Source organism: Eublepharis macularius, chromosome 8 (genome assembly GCF_028583425.1).
Source record: "Eublepharis macularius isolate TG4126 chromosome 8, MPM_Emac_v1.0, whole genome shotgun sequence".
In the NCBI taxonomy this organism is placed as follows: domain Eukaryota; kingdom Metazoa; phylum Chordata; class Lepidosauria; order Squamata; family Eublepharidae; genus Eublepharis; species Eublepharis macularius.
Window position 1 is genome coordinate 22,951,229 of NC_072797.1, and position 15,332 is coordinate 22,966,560.

Below are 15,332 nucleotides of genomic sequence, written 5' to 3' on the forward strand. Positions count from 1 at the left end.
CTTATAATATTTTAGAAAGGAATATTGCGAGAGAAATACCTTTTCAAGGTATTTGAAGTAAAATACCCCCCCCCATGTAGTTTTAAAAGTTTTTCTTTCTTTCTCCTAGCAGAAGATAGGCAGCAGAGGGGAAGTCAGTTGCTCTAAAGTATCGCCCAAGTACCAACCATCAAAGCTTTGGAAATACTAATGGTCACCCTGGCGAGGACAACGAAATAGTCAGCTCATACCTTAGCTGGAATCTGACACCTAGAAGGGATACAGAGAGTTGGGGGTGCAAGGAGGCTAGATGGTTATCTTCCTGGAGATTTCAGGAAAGGATTATTTGACTTACGAGGGGGTAAGAAAACAGAGGACCTAAAATCCCTTGGCAAGGAGGGAGAGGAGATCTTACACCCAATCACCATCTTGATGGCTGCTATTGCCATATGGCTGGCTGGCTGCCTGGAGAAAGACGAAAGCTTTTAAGCACTCTTCTTAAGTTAATGAGCCTGCCTTAGAACAGCTGGGGCATGTATAGAGTAAGAGACAGGGGAATTGCATGTTTGCACCTTTCTTTTGTACTTCTTGCTCAGTAGAAACTGCTTCCTTCTCTTCCACTCACAGAACTGGTCTTCCCTTCAGCATTTTGTGTGGATAGCACAATTTACTTGCCTCCATAATATCCTCTAAGTTTTCTTCTGCATCTGCCTTCTCTGTCATCAGCTTAGCAGCTTTGAAATAAGTCTTCATGAGAAGGTAACCTTTCTTAGCTCCATTCCAATGAGAACGTGGAATTTCAACCAGGCCATACCCCAGGAGCAAAACAAGAAGAAAGAGTCCCCAAGTATTGGCAGCAGCTATTCCAATGGTCTGAAGTTGGTTCCTAAAACAGAAAAGAGCAGTCAATGATGTCACATACAATAATAGGGGAAGAATGTCTGTGCAAACAGGAACCATATTAAATATTAAAGATGTAGATGTCTGAAAAATATTAAAACCCATCCTTTTCTACTTTAATACTTCTAAATGTTACATTTCTAACCTAGCTATTATCTTAGCTACTTATACGGCTATCTTTCCCCAGATATGAATTATTAAACAATGTAAAGATCTGTTTGTAGGGTGGTTTCTTTTTCCCAAGAAGCTCAAAGTGGCACTTACACAGTTCTCAAGCACTGCCCAGACCCTCTTAGATTTAGCAGCGGGAATACTGAATATCAATACAAAGATGACAATTAGCTAAACATTATAAATCTCACAGCTTACAGCACCACGCTGTTTCCCCAAACCAGCTGCTGTTAGTATGGAAAACCACTCATCAATGAACATCTAATCACTTAACATCTAATGCAATAAATTACACACCTTTACAAATCCCAAATTCAATCTTTAAGAGTAATAAAATGGTAAACACGTAGCTTTATTATACCCAACCAGCAAACCTCCAAAAGCTGACATAAAATTCTCTTTTCATTTTAGAGTTTCTTTTAAATGGATATCCTTAAATAATGTCACCTAAAAGAATTAATAAATGAAATCATCTTTCTTTAAAATACAGATAAGGAATAGACTGTGGCCTTTATGAGATCTTATGGCAGGATTCTCTATTTAGAAAAGGACACAGGAACAGGCAAATACCTGTATTGACAGGGGGGGAAGTACAGCATATGTAGAAAATTACAAATATTAACACACATGAAGCTGCCATATACTTAATCTGACCACTGGTCAATCAGTATTATCTACTTTGATGGCAGATGCTCTCCAAGGTCTTAGGAGATGTCAGGGATTGAACCTACAACCTTTTGCCAGCCAAGCATATACTGTGAGAGGAACCCACCAGTGTCCCAATAGAGGGAGACCCCTAACTAAGACTCAAGACCTCAATCAGACCAAGGCAGTAATATTGGCAAAAGCAAGAAAAAGTTTATTGGAGAATAACAACAACCACATTCGATTTATATACAGCCCTTCAGGACAACTTAATGCCCACTCAGAACGGTTTACAAAGTATGTTATTATTATCCCCACAACAAACACCCTGTGAGGTGGGTGGGGCTGAGAGAGATATCCAGAGAGCTGTGACTAGCCCAAGGTCACCCAGCTGGCTTCAAGTGGAGGAGTGGGTAATCAAACCCGGCTTTCCAGATGAGAGTCCTGCTTGAGAAAACTCAAGCCCTGGTCTGTTTCCATTATTCCCTATGGGGAACAATGTCCGGGGGGAGGGGCATTTTTTGAGCTAGTTGCACTACATTTGGAGGAAACCCACTCCAGACTGCCCACTAAAGACCCTTCAACTTCAAGTGGGGGCCCTGAAAAAGCTGCCCCTAGTCACTCTCCATTGTTTTCCTATGCAAATAATGAAGACTGAAGAATCCCTAGCTTGCTGCCGAGCCACAAAGCTACAGCTCTTTTGGACCTGGGGGGGGAGCAGAATGGAATGGGAACCCACTCTGCCTGCCCTACTCCCCTACCCTTCCAGCCCCGCACCGCTCTCCTGCAGCAGCAGCGGAAGGCTCAGCTCCAGGCCCGCCCACTCACTGCTTCAGTTGTCGTCTGCCAGCGGTGGCTCCCTGTTGCAGCCAGATGATCCCGGGGTCTGACCTGGGGGTCTGACAAAGCCATCTTATGTCAAATAGTCATAAATCCAGAGCCAGACTGCACACCCCTAGTTCATGGGCTATTTTATCACATTATTATTTTTTAAAATGCATTAAAAATGTAAGACTAAATATGACATTCAAATCAAAAAAAGTATTTTAACTCTTAGTCGATAACACAGACTTAACCAAGACAAGCAGTACTACAATTACTAAGCCCCTGTCCCAAGTATTTAAGTACCAGGAGTTTATGAATCTTATCTTACCACTGCAGGTTGAAGTTTGGGTTTACGGCCACATATATTAAAAATGCTCCAAAAATCAGAAGGTATGTGCCATAATAAATTGCATTTTCAATTAATGCAGTTTTAATTTTTCCAGTAATGGAAAAGCCTCCTGACCTAGCATACGACTGCATGAAGGGCAACAGAATCCTAGGAGTAAAAAAAAAAAAAAAAGAATTAAGCAAAACCATCTCAGCTATCTTCCATTTTTATGTATTAAAAATTCTCTACTTAACTTATTTTGAAAAGATCATGGCATTTAGCAGTGAGTAGAAAGCACATAACTAGTGGCAGTAAGCAAGTTCAGTGGGACTGTTCATGCAACCTACCAAACACAGCAGGGGCAAATTATTTGGTTGCAGCAAAAGTATCTGCGGACATTCTTAAGATACTTATCACTTCCCTCTGACACAATTTAGCCAATTCATATAGATTAAACCGCTCAAAGATCTCACATTAATAAATAGCCCATGGGCGCTGACCATTAAACAAAAACCATGCGGTGATTTCTTTGGCCATGCTACTTAGAACTGATTAAAACATTTCAGAAATTCCTCCAATTCTTTACCATGTTAAAAACTGTGATGTCCAATATACGACACGCCAGAAGATGGGCATGATTCCGCGAGGAATATAGCTCCATGGTTTGAAACATTCACGGTTTCTGTAAAGCAAATCAGATTGAATATTAATTTTAATTTAAAAAAACAACTCTTTTCTCCTAAAAATATTTTCCAATTGTTCTAGTAAAGGCTACATGTTACTAACAAGGTTACCAAGTAGCATTATCGTCTTATTTATTTCCTTGCTACATTTATATCCCACTGTTCTCCCCAATGGGGACCCAAGTCATCTTACATCATTCTTCTCCTCCTCCATTTTATCCTCACAACAATCCAGAGAGGTAAGTTAGGCTGAGCCCAAGGTCACCCAGCAAGCTTCCATAGCAAAGAGGAATTTGAACTTGGGTCTCCTAGATCCTAATGCATTGGCTTTTCTGGAATCTACATAACAAGTGCCTATAAATTTCACACAATGTGAACAAGCTGTACAATACTAACAGTATTAAGATACCTGGCAGATACCACTGAAGGCTATTTCATACAAGGACATTTCCATGTAAAAAGAAATACTTGCATACAGGGCTTTTTTCAGCTGGAACGCGGTGGAACAGAGTTCCAGAACCCCTTGAAAATGGTCACGTGGCTGGTGGCCCCGCCCCCTGATCTCCAGTCAGAGGGGAGTTGAGATTGCCCTCCACACTGGTGGTGCAGAGGGCAATCTCAATTCCCCTCTGTCTGGAGATCAGGGGGCAGGGCCACCAGCCACGTGACCATTTTCTCCGAGGGCAACCCACTGAGTTCCACCACCTCTTTTCCCAGAAAAAAAGCCCTGCTTGCATATAACATTAATCTGTATTACTGTCCTTGTTACCACAGTCAAGAACTGACATCTGAAACACAGTACTATGGCAGACAGTGGGAAACAAGGGCTCTGCAGATCCTTTTCCTCCAGACAGTGGTGGCTGCAGTCAAGTCTTCTCCTTGCCCTCACTCCTTGTGAGGAAAGAGGTGCAACCTCCAATGGCCTTCTGGCAGTAAAGGTTAGAGCCCTTCCCTTCACTACCATAGTTACAGAGCAAATGTGTAGAGTACGACCATATCCCAGATTAAAGCAAATTCACATATATTGCAACCAGATTATATATTTATCCATTGCCAATCCAGATCCAGTATAATCATCACCATAAACCGGTCGGAAATGAAACATTTTATGGTTTATTTAGGAACACAAGACTGCTTTGTATTCTTTTACGGCAACAACAATAATCATAGAAATATTTTTAAGAAGAAAAACATCTAAAGCAAGTATTTTAATGAGCTCAAGTGTGGAATCAAGGAAGTCATACAAGCAAATTAAGATGATTATTTCAAAGTGAAGCTCTGCCTCAGAATAGCAACTCAACTGTAATTATTTCATTATCATACCCTAATGAAAACTTCCACCCTTTCAAAGGTAGATTATAAATCATAATGTTGGAAGTTTGCAGTTAAAGATTATCTTCTAATGACTCAAGGGAATAGAATGTTTTTAAAAGACTAGTTTCTTTGATATCAAACAAAGTGATACTAAGCAAACTCTCTTGAGGAAAAGGGCAGGAAATCCCTGAAACAGATAAAATACAATCCTACTGACATCCTTCTTCTAAAATGTAAGGTCTGCTTAGGACTGAAAGTGGATCCCAATGATAAATCTGTTCTGCTTCCTATAGGCTTGCAGTCATAATTAGAGATGGGCACGATCCGTATTACGATCGAAAAAAATCCACGATAATGGCAATCGCACGATCGGGACCCAGCGGATCATGCTCGGGCACAGCCAACAATTCAGCGGTCGGGAGGGGGGCTTGATCGGGCGATCGTGCTCGGATCGGGAAGCCAGACACTCAGGCATCAGCAATCTATTGCCCTGGCAACGGAGCCAGGGGAATGCCTGAGCTGTGTTTGCCCTCCTTCTGTCGCCCTGGAAATGCGAATGGAAGCCCAGCTTGCCTTGATCAGCAGGGCTTCCTTCCAACCACGGAGCAGCAAAGAAGTCACCAGCTGGGAGAAGACACCCAAGGGAGGGAGGGGGAAGGGGGTGTTCTGTAGCCACGGGCACTCCAATCTCATCCCTGCAAACCCTGATAGGCAGCTCTGACGGCCAAACACAGACAGCCAAACACAAACACAGATGCCGCCGGCATCAGCCACCGTTCCTGTATCGCTGGGAACAGTGGGGTGCCCCTCCACTTTGGCCTCCACGATCCACAACCCACGAATCGGAAACGGAAGATGATCGGTGTGGATCGTTAATTCGGGATCGGCACCGGCGCCAATCCACGATCAGCTTGATCGGTATTTTTTTTTGGATCGTGCCCACCTCTAGTCATAATCCACTGTTCAAAAGTTGATATCAATTGTTTAATCCATTTGCACGTGTATCTAAACTCTGGGCAGAATTGTGTGCTTCGGTTTCATGTATAATAAAAATCACTTCTTTCCTTCCATCATGGCCTCTGAGATCAACAAAGAACATTTTTAATAACCTGACTCTGAAAGGTAGCTGCTTAGCGACTATAACGTTGCTTTGTCCACCAATTCCAAACATTTTTGCCAAGCTGCCTAAGACCTTTCTGCTAGAAACCATGCTGGGAAAAGAGAAAGTGGGAAAATGTAAATCTCTCTGAGCTTTCCCAGAACAGCAGAGTACTTTACATAAAAAAATATATGCATAGAAGCACAACTAGATTTCTTTAAAAAGGCAGAGATGTTCCTTTCTTTAGATGAGAGAGGAGCACTTTATTGTTTGATAAAACACCCAAAACATTTTCTAGTCATAGAAACTATATTGTTAACTTGCATATGAAGAAGTATCAGTTTTCTTTACCCTGGAGTAGGAATTGTATGTGATCCATTGCTGATGTTACTTTCAGATGGACTAGAATTTACAGCAAACTTACATCGATTGTATATCGTCTAGAAAACAAATGAAATGTTCAGTTAGAAAAAATGCAATTTAGGGGAATAGAAGACATAAAGACACCTGTGGGTTTAGAAGCACATTTAAACCTAATCTTCATTTTCACCTTAAACTCAACCAAAAGCCCCTTCTTTGCTTATAGTTTTGGTACAGTTTTGTCACTTGCTATGATAAAAGGACTCACTGAATGACAGTAGCAGAGCACAGGCCTGAATGCTTGGAACTGGCCTGTGTGTTCAGCATCAGTACCGTCACAACGATGCTGAGCAAAGCTCCTATAGGGCAAAGGTAAGCCAAGCAAGAGGGTTTTTCAGAACAAGAAGGGAACGGAGATAGGGCAAGCCAATCCACCACCTAGGTCAAGTAGAGGGAACCTTTATACAAATGCTAGAGCACCATGGCCATGGGAAAAAAGCTAGAGTGAGAAAGCTTAAAAATTGCTTTGGAAAAGTGCCAGTGAACTCTGCTTCACTTTGTCTACATACAATGCCTCTGTAGCACGAGAGTAGTAGATATAAGGCTGGGATCTAAAATCCTGAACACAGTTGAAATGGAACTGAACAAGACTTGCTCTGCTGTGCTCTTAATTCAGGCAAAGCAACAACCTACAAACCTAAAACAAGCAAATAAATTCATTTTAATTTTTAATAGGGCTATTTGGAAAATCAAAATTTAGTTTGTCCAACATTTTATAAAGGGATCAGCACTGTCTAGTCATCGAACAGATGCAGGTATGCAATCAGTGCAAGTATTCCATCTTGGGACATTTTATGCATGTCTAACCCATGCATGTGTAACCCACGAAAAAGGGAAGACAGAAACGAAATTGCTTACCGTAGTGACATCCAAAGGTAATATAAAGATCATGAGGAAGCAAAGATACCAAGCTAGTAGTGTTGCTACTATCACAAGCCTGTGTTGTTTTTTGAAGTCCCCATAGCGATGTAGTATGATTAAAGCCAGAAAGAAGACAAATACTATCTCAATGCCCAAAGCTGCACCGCTCATTATTATCCACTGAGTCCAGCCAGGATGTATACTTCCTTTACACGAGTATCATACCTGTAGTTTAAAAAAAAAACATTTAATTAAATCTTGTGGTTCGTGTTTGGCAATAAACATACTGACCAAATGTTAGGGAAGCCCCAACAAGCAGATCCTCTGCTTCCCTCTCCTCCTCTCCCCACCCCAGCACAAGACCGTAGCAATTGCTGCTGGATCTATATGATGAAAGGGCTGTGGGATTCATCAACAGAATCTACCCTTTCATACGGCAAACTGCTTTGTGTCAGATAAGCCCCAGCATATCTGCCGTGTGTTAGATGTCTTACTGTGTCTCTCATGCTAGCTGGATTAATATGCCTGAGAACAAGACCTGACACTTTGAAAAAGAAAAGAATACAGCTGGACCACGGTGTAAATACAGAGAAAACCAATAAACACCATGCTGTAAACTGGCAATTAACAATGCAAAGTTTACTCTTACAATACTTAACACATTAAAATAAGGCGTGTACAGGCAGATATACAATCAAATGAAAGTCATTCTCAATATACAGGAAACTTTCTTCCCACTTTGAAAAAGAGTCAGTTTTAAAAACTGTGATATGACAACAGACTGCAGTTCAAAGCCAAATTCCCATCTAGGCTTGCCTCAGCTAACTCAGAGCAATGCTACAAGTGACGCCTGACACAGGTTGGACACTTGTCAGCTTCCCTCAAGCTTTGATGGGAAATGTAGGCGTCCTGGTTTTACAGCTTGGCTCTCCATTACAGCTGCAAGACCAGGATGCCTCCATTTCCCATCAAAACTTGAGGGAAGCTGACAAGTGTCCAACCTGTGTCAGGCGTCACTTATAGCTTGGCTCTCAGGGTGTCCTTGTCTGTCTTTTCACATTTCCTATTTTCTTGCTTTGTCCAGCAACACACTGTATAAGTGCAGTGGTTTATAAGGTTAATAACTATTTGACTCCCATCTATAACATGCAAAGCAGCTCTTAAGTGTTTCAGATAAGCCTCACTAATAGGCACCCCAGCCTCAGACCACAGATATATGACATTATGTATGTGTAAAAATAACAACGCTTAGCTCAAAGTGCTTCCTGTGCATTTCTGGGAAGTTAAGATATTTTTAAGTGTATTGCATTTTATCTACCTAGTTGTGCATTTCTTTGCCATGAAAATGAATTGGTGAAAGACTATTCACTTTAGAAAGAGAGACAGAGAAATACATTATTTAACATCTTAGCAACGAGTACGTTTGTCACTTAGGAACACAACTTCTTTTGTTTATACACTCCAGGGCTCAACAGATCTGAGGCACCAGGTCATCACAGGGCCCAGCAATTTCACTGTGATGTCTAGTACTTCCGGCAATGACTTTATTGTCTGTAATCCTCAAAAGAAGTTCAAACGTCTTTTCACATCACAGTAAGTTTTACTGTACGACGCAGAAATATATGTGCACGAAAGTTTTCTCATTGCTTGTTTAAATGTTAACTTTATATCATTCAATGCGGGTAGATGAATTCATTAGGTCTTGTAGTAACAAAATTAGAAATACAAAATAAAATACAAAAACCTGAAAGCTGGAAAATTAATCTGGCTCCTAAATGTTTGGGCTCACTCCTAAGTCTCAGTGAGAAAGGCAGGCTATAAACAATGGTAACAACAAAACCACAAAAATATGTATTTCCATTCTGCTGTTCATTCAAGGAACTCAGTCCTACACCATGGCTCCCTTGTCACTCACTTTATCTTCACAACCACCTTGCACAGTAGGTTAGGTGGAGATACAGCGACTGACTCAAGATCCCGCACGAATTTCCTGGCTGAGCAGGAACTGGACCTTCGGTCTCCTTGACCTATCCAACATTCTAAGAGTAAGCAAACCTAAAGAGGGGCTTAACTACACCATTTTAAAACCTTTGCAAATAAAAACTCAATTAAAATTGTTTCTTTTGTGAGATGTCCTCTGTTAGTTATATTTATAGCTCACTCAGTTTGGGAGAGAGGCTTTATTATTTTAGAAAACAGACCAGAACCTCCCTTTTAGGTTAATCCAGAACATAAAGCAACACAACTCCTTTATGTGTTGCGGTCAAAACTGGCTTGCTGTGGCATGTGTGGGGGCTGCTGTAAGAAGAATCACATTGAAATTACTTACGCAGGTCCCTCAATTGTGATCTTAGTGTACAAAGAGTTTTAATACAGTCTTTCCCTATGTTGCCTTCCTAGATCATGAATAATCATATTTTACAAATAAGGAATTGATTTAGAAAGTGAATCATTCTCCAAGGGCATTATCGGTTCATGGCTTTAACCCTAACCTTCCTTCTAGTAGCAAAAATGTTTGAAACATACGATCAGCTTATTTTTATCCTTGTTCTGTTTCATATATACCCCGCCTTTCTTTCCAATGGGGACCCAAAACAGATGACAACAATTCCCCCATCTCCATTTTATCCCCACAACAACCTTGTGAGGTATGCTGGACTGAGTGTGTGTGACTGGCCCAAGGTCACCCAGCAAACTTCCATGGCAGAGAGGAGATTCAAATGTGAGTCTCCAACACTACACCAAACTGGTTTGCATTCTACCTCTACAATCAGCTAAAGTTGGGCTTGATTTAAGAGTGATGTTGGTGTGAGAAAAGCAGCGTTATACTTTTATTTTAAATAAAATAATGGACGCCATGAGCAAGATTTGAATCCAGTAGCACTTAAAGAACAGCAAGATTTCCAAGGTATAAGCCTTTGAGAGTCAAGTTCCCTTTGTATGCTGTGATGAAGAGAGCTTTGACTCTTGAAAGCTTATACCCTGGAAATCTTGTTGGTCATTAAGGTGCAAACAGACTCGAATCTTCCTCTTCTACTGCAGACCGACACAGCTACCCACCTGATATCAATTCAAAGAAGCTCTCTGTTTGCTCTGCTGGCAAAAGATCTTATGTCTGACCTATAATATTTCAGAGTATCGCAGGAGACAAGTGTCTCTCCTAGAGTTTGTCCAGTACAGACCTAATGGGTGATTCTGCTGATGAGTTCAGCTAAGGAGATTAATTCTCCTAGAGCTGAGCTCTCTATAAATCCTTCAACTGGGTGTAAATTAGATAATCGTCACAGTCGGATTCAGTATAAGGCAACTTCACATTCCCATGAAATGCTGAGCAAGTGCAAAGGGTGGCATCTTTGGCTTCAGGCATCATCAAGCCTCGGAGCCTTCTTCCAGCAGAAGAGGCTCTTCCGCTACAGGAAGGCTCTTTTGCACTTAGGATAAAGGTAAAGGGTCCCCTGTGCAAGCACCGAGTCATTACTGACCCATGGGGAACGTCGCATCATGACGTTTTCTTGGCAGACTTTTTATGGGGTGGTTTGCCATTGCCTTCCCCAGTCATCTACACTTTACCCCCAGGAACCTGGGTACTCATTTTACCAGCCTCGGAAGGATGGAAGGCTGAGTCAACCTTGAGCCGGCTACTTGAACCCAGCTTCCGCCAGGATCGAACTCAGGTCATGAGCAGAGCTTGGGCTGCAGTACTGCAGCTTACCACTCTGCGCCACGGGGCATTTAGGATACAACCCAATTAATCATTTGTAATTTATCCTTAACTTTCACCACATCAAAACATTTTTATAGACATTCACCTCAAGAATGTTGTCATTTCCATTACAAGATTTTTCTGAAAACCTGTGTTGTAATACGCTTCGCAGAAGGGAGTGTTCCCTTACTCCTTCACTTTACTCTGTAAGTTCTGATTATCAAAGACAATCTTCTTCTCAAATGGTTGTACTGGACCTTCAGTTCAATCAGATTTCAAGACAACTGTTTGATGCTGGTGAAATAATAACTGCGCATTAAGAAATCCTAGGTTGATTCCTTCTGCGTGTAGCAATTTAGATTGCTAAAAATTACCGACTGGGAAAACAAATTTGAAAACATACAGCATCACCAAAAGTGCTATACATGCCACATTCTTCTACATCTGAGCCCCGAGATAGTAAACAGGAGTATATTTATTTACAGTACAACCCTGAACAGAATTATAGCCTCCAAGGCTGTTGAAGTCAAAGGGCTTAGAAGGGTGTAACTCTGCTTAAGATTGCACCGCAACGTACCCGGCAATTCCAAGTACACATAATCAAGCATATAACAAGCAGGGTGGGAGGCGATTGAAAAAGCAGCACAGACAAGAGGCGAGGAACGATCTGTGCCTGCACTTTTTCACTTTAAACTCCTTTTTAAAGCAATCTTTTCTTCTAGCATGGACTACTGCGGGTCAACAAAAAGGAGGACTTCGGTGGGTGGTGAGGGCAGGAAGAATACACCTCCATTCTCGAACTCCTTTAATTCAACACTCACTACATTATGAAGTGGGCAACTGGATTCTGCTTATAGTCAGCCACCATCAAATCTTGTTTGGCCTTCAAAAATAGTCTAAATTTCAAAATTAAGGACCTACAGAGGTACTGAAAAAGTGGGGAAAAATTGATCAAAATAATGCAAGTACAAGGCAATGCCCACTGAGAAACAATCAGAGGCATATCATTTTAAACATGCAGCTCAACAAAACACTATGAACTTCATTCAGATCAATAACTGGGCATTCAGGAGTATGCAGACTGAGCACACAATGTTTTCACCTGTCACAGCACAAATGACAATTATAGAAATGAAACAGTTTGTTCTTTAAAGATAGAACTGGCCTGAAAAACAGATGTGTACTTTTACTACACAGTTTTCACAGCATAAAAAATAGTCAAGATTCCAAACCTTGGCCAATGAAGGACTTAAAAAAACGTTATTAAAATTAAACATCCTAACTAAAATGTATGGACGGAGAAACTAAATGTTTCTCTTTTGCATCCCAAATTAGAACCATATAAAGATGCGTAGGTTAAAGCCTATTCAGCACTATAATTTCTATTCCAAAGCAACGCTGTGAAAGAGAGCCATAATATTAAAAACACGTTACAGTGACATGTGCAAAATTGCTAAATCTGATCATGTGATTAACTTTACTAGTTCTTTTTTCTTTTAGATTTCCAAGAGGTCACATTAGAAACTGTTAATTCCATGGCATAGGCTGTGGAACAAAAGGTCATACATGCTCATTTTAGATATACTTTCCCCACATGTTAGCCTTACAAAGTTCTTCCCACCTCAAGAGGAAATAAAGTGTGGAAGTAAATTATATGTATACTATTCCCCCTCCCCAGATTTTGTCAAAATCTCAAAGCATTCTTTAATGCAGGGATATTCTAAGGGTCTTTCCCCATTGGGGAAACCTTTGAAATAACTTGCCCCGCTCCCCAACAGTATGAAGAAGTTAAAATTCTACCAACTCATATGGTGTGTAGAGAACCAACTTTCAAGCTGAATCTACACATCCAGGAACACAAGATTGCATAATAGTGACCTGGTTGAGCTGATTTTGGTGTTGTTTATGGCTTACTATCTTGGACTCACTGTAAGGCGAAGCAGGTGTTCTAGAGAATTAAAAATGGCTCCCCTATTAAAAAGAAAACCCTTGTTTGTTCACTACTATGTTAGCTTTCAACTTGTGAAGGTTTTTTTAAAAAAAGAACTTAAGTCTGATCCCCCAACAGCAACAAATGGTAAATATAGTCCATGCCACCACATTAGAACTCTTTCAGCACAGTGGTTAAGTGGTTCGGCTGCAAAGAAGCACGCTACTGGTTCGAATCCCACTACTGCCAGGAGCTCAGTAGGTGGCCTTGGGTAAGCCACTCCTCTCAGCCCCAGCTCCCCAGCTGTATTGTGGGGATAATAACAACACTAATTTGTTCACTCCTCTGGGTAAGGCATTAATCTGTTTAGAAGAGCGGTATATAAGTGCAGTTATTATTATTATTTCATCCTTCTGAATGGGCTGAACATGGAGTAAAATACAAGGCCTGATTCACACAGTTAAGAAAATAATGGAGTTGAATGGCCTGAATTTAGGCTGCCAGTGATGGCTTCAATCTTTGAATGAATTTTAAAAACTCTATGTAAATGGCAGGCTAACAGAGGAAACTATTTGCTTATTGTACTGCCTTTTTATTGCAAGCAGCTTTTTTAAAAAAATATTTATTTTTTGGTTTTGAATGCAGGTTCATCATAAACGGTTGTTGCTATTATTAACAACAGCTTCTTTTATAGCCCACCTTTCTCACCGAGACTAGAAGATGTCAAACATGAAAACACTTCAGATAGGCCTAAACTCTGACATACAGAGAGCATTAGATTGAATTCTGGCTGGGATATAAAGGCTCAGGAAACTCCATTCCTACTCGTGTCTGAAGAAAGGAGCGCCGACTCTCAAAAGCTCATACTCTGGAAATCTAGTGAGTCTCTAAGCTGCCACTGGACTCAGATCCTGCTGTTCTACAAAACTAGTGTGAAAAAGGGAAAAGCAAAAACAGTCAGAACAATTCTTACCGTACATCCAACATGCATTTTCACCCACAAACTGTGTTCACGAAAAAATTGTAGGCATCGCCTTAGTCAGCACAGGAATGGCATCCCAAAAATGTTGTCCTTAGCACTTTGAAGGGAGAGCCACAGCAGTTGTCCTCTTCCCTTTGATGTGGCACTGTTTGAAAACGGCATTCCATTCTGCCACCTCATTCCTCCTGCACTCCTGAACCAGAATTTAGGGTTGCCAGCCTCCAGAATTAGAACTCATCTCCAGGCCACAGAGATCAATTCTCCTGGAGAAAATGGCTGCTTTGGAGGGTGTGATCTATGACATTATACCCCGCTGAAATCCCTCTCCAAGTTCCAGCAACCAAATCTCCAGGTTGTTGCGGATTTTCCAGGCTGTATAGCCGTGGTCTTGGCATTGTAGTTCCTGACATTTCGCCAGCAGCTGTGGCTGGCGTCTTCAGAGGTGTAGCACCAAAAGACCGAGATCTCTCAGTCTTTTGGTGTGACACTGAGAGATCTCTGTCTTTTGGTGCTACACCTCTGAAGATGCCAGCTACAGCTGCTGGCGAAACGTCAGGAACTACAATGCCAAGACCACGGCCATACAGCCCGGAAAATCCACAACAACCATTGTTCTCCGGCCATGAAAGCCTTTGACAATATATCAAATCTCCAGGAATTTCCCAACCTGGAGGTGACAACCCTGCCTGAGGTGGTAAAATGGAGTGCCATGTTTCAGGCTACAGGTTAAGGGATCCCGTTTATGGGGACGGCTGGGCTACCCCTAGCGCAACAGCCTAGCCCCCTAGGGATGTTAACCTCCAGGTGAGGCCTGGAGATCTGCCAGAATGGCAACTGATCCCCATTCTACACAGACCCTCTGAAGGAAATGGCTGCTTAGGAGGGTGGACTCCACAGCATTATACCCCGCTGAGGTCCCTCCTCCAACCTCACCTTCAAATCTTCAGGAGTTTCTCAAGCAACCCTAATCCCTCCACCTCACCCCAGCTGCATTTGCTATGAGGAAGCCGAAGGAAGAGCAGAGCCGTCCACCGCGTTTGGCGGCCCCTTTCAGACCCAGCAGCAGAGGAGAACCCGAACCCACCAGGGTGGGCGGCGGCCAGTCCGGAGGCGAAACGAGAAGGGTGGAGAGGCGCCCTGGACTCACCCGGGCCCGGCCGAGCTCCATTTTCAGTCAGCGGCGCCCTGGTTTGTTTTCACCTCCTCCAAGCGAGTCGGCGGCTCCTCTGCGGGGCCCCCTGCAAGGGCTTCAGGCCAAGGCCCGACTCCACATAGGAACAGCCAAGCCGGCGACCAACCGAGCCGCGTCTGACATTTCCTGCTTCGCCCACTCGCTTGCCGTCATGACTTGTCCTCCTGGGGAAGCCTGGGTAAAGGGGAAAAAATGGGAGGACTTTTTTTTCTTCATTGCATTGGACTACAACACCCAGAAGCCCCTGCGAGACAGCCGCATCGGGCCCTGCGCATGCCCCGGCTTTCCTGCGGCACTACA

At 42.3% G+C, this 15,332-nt stretch overlaps 1 protein-coding gene across 3 annotated transcripts in view; it reads right to left on the bottom strand.

The window, feature by feature from the left end:
- The window catches only part of LMBRD2 (LMBR1 domain containing 2), a 33,004-nt gene extending 17,827 nt beyond the window's left edge, over positions 1 to 15,177 (bottom strand). For 2 of the 3 annotated variants that reach the window (XM_054986558.1, XM_054986556.1), the window contains exons 1-6: positions 14,988 to 15,177; positions 7,223 to 7,450; positions 6,296 to 6,384; positions 3,435 to 3,530; positions 2,849 to 3,016; positions 655 to 865 (exon numbers count right to left, since the gene is read on the bottom strand). In XM_054986558.1, the coding sequence (XP_054842533.1) occupies positions 655 to 865; positions 2,849 to 3,016; positions 3,435 to 3,530; positions 6,296 to 6,384; positions 7,223 to 7,396 (738 nt within the window). In that variant the 5' untranslated portion in view covers positions 7,397 to 7,450; positions 14,988 to 15,177. The other variant, XM_054986557.1, reaches the window with a different exon arrangement.
- Positions 15,178 to 15,332: the final 155 nt, after the last annotated feature.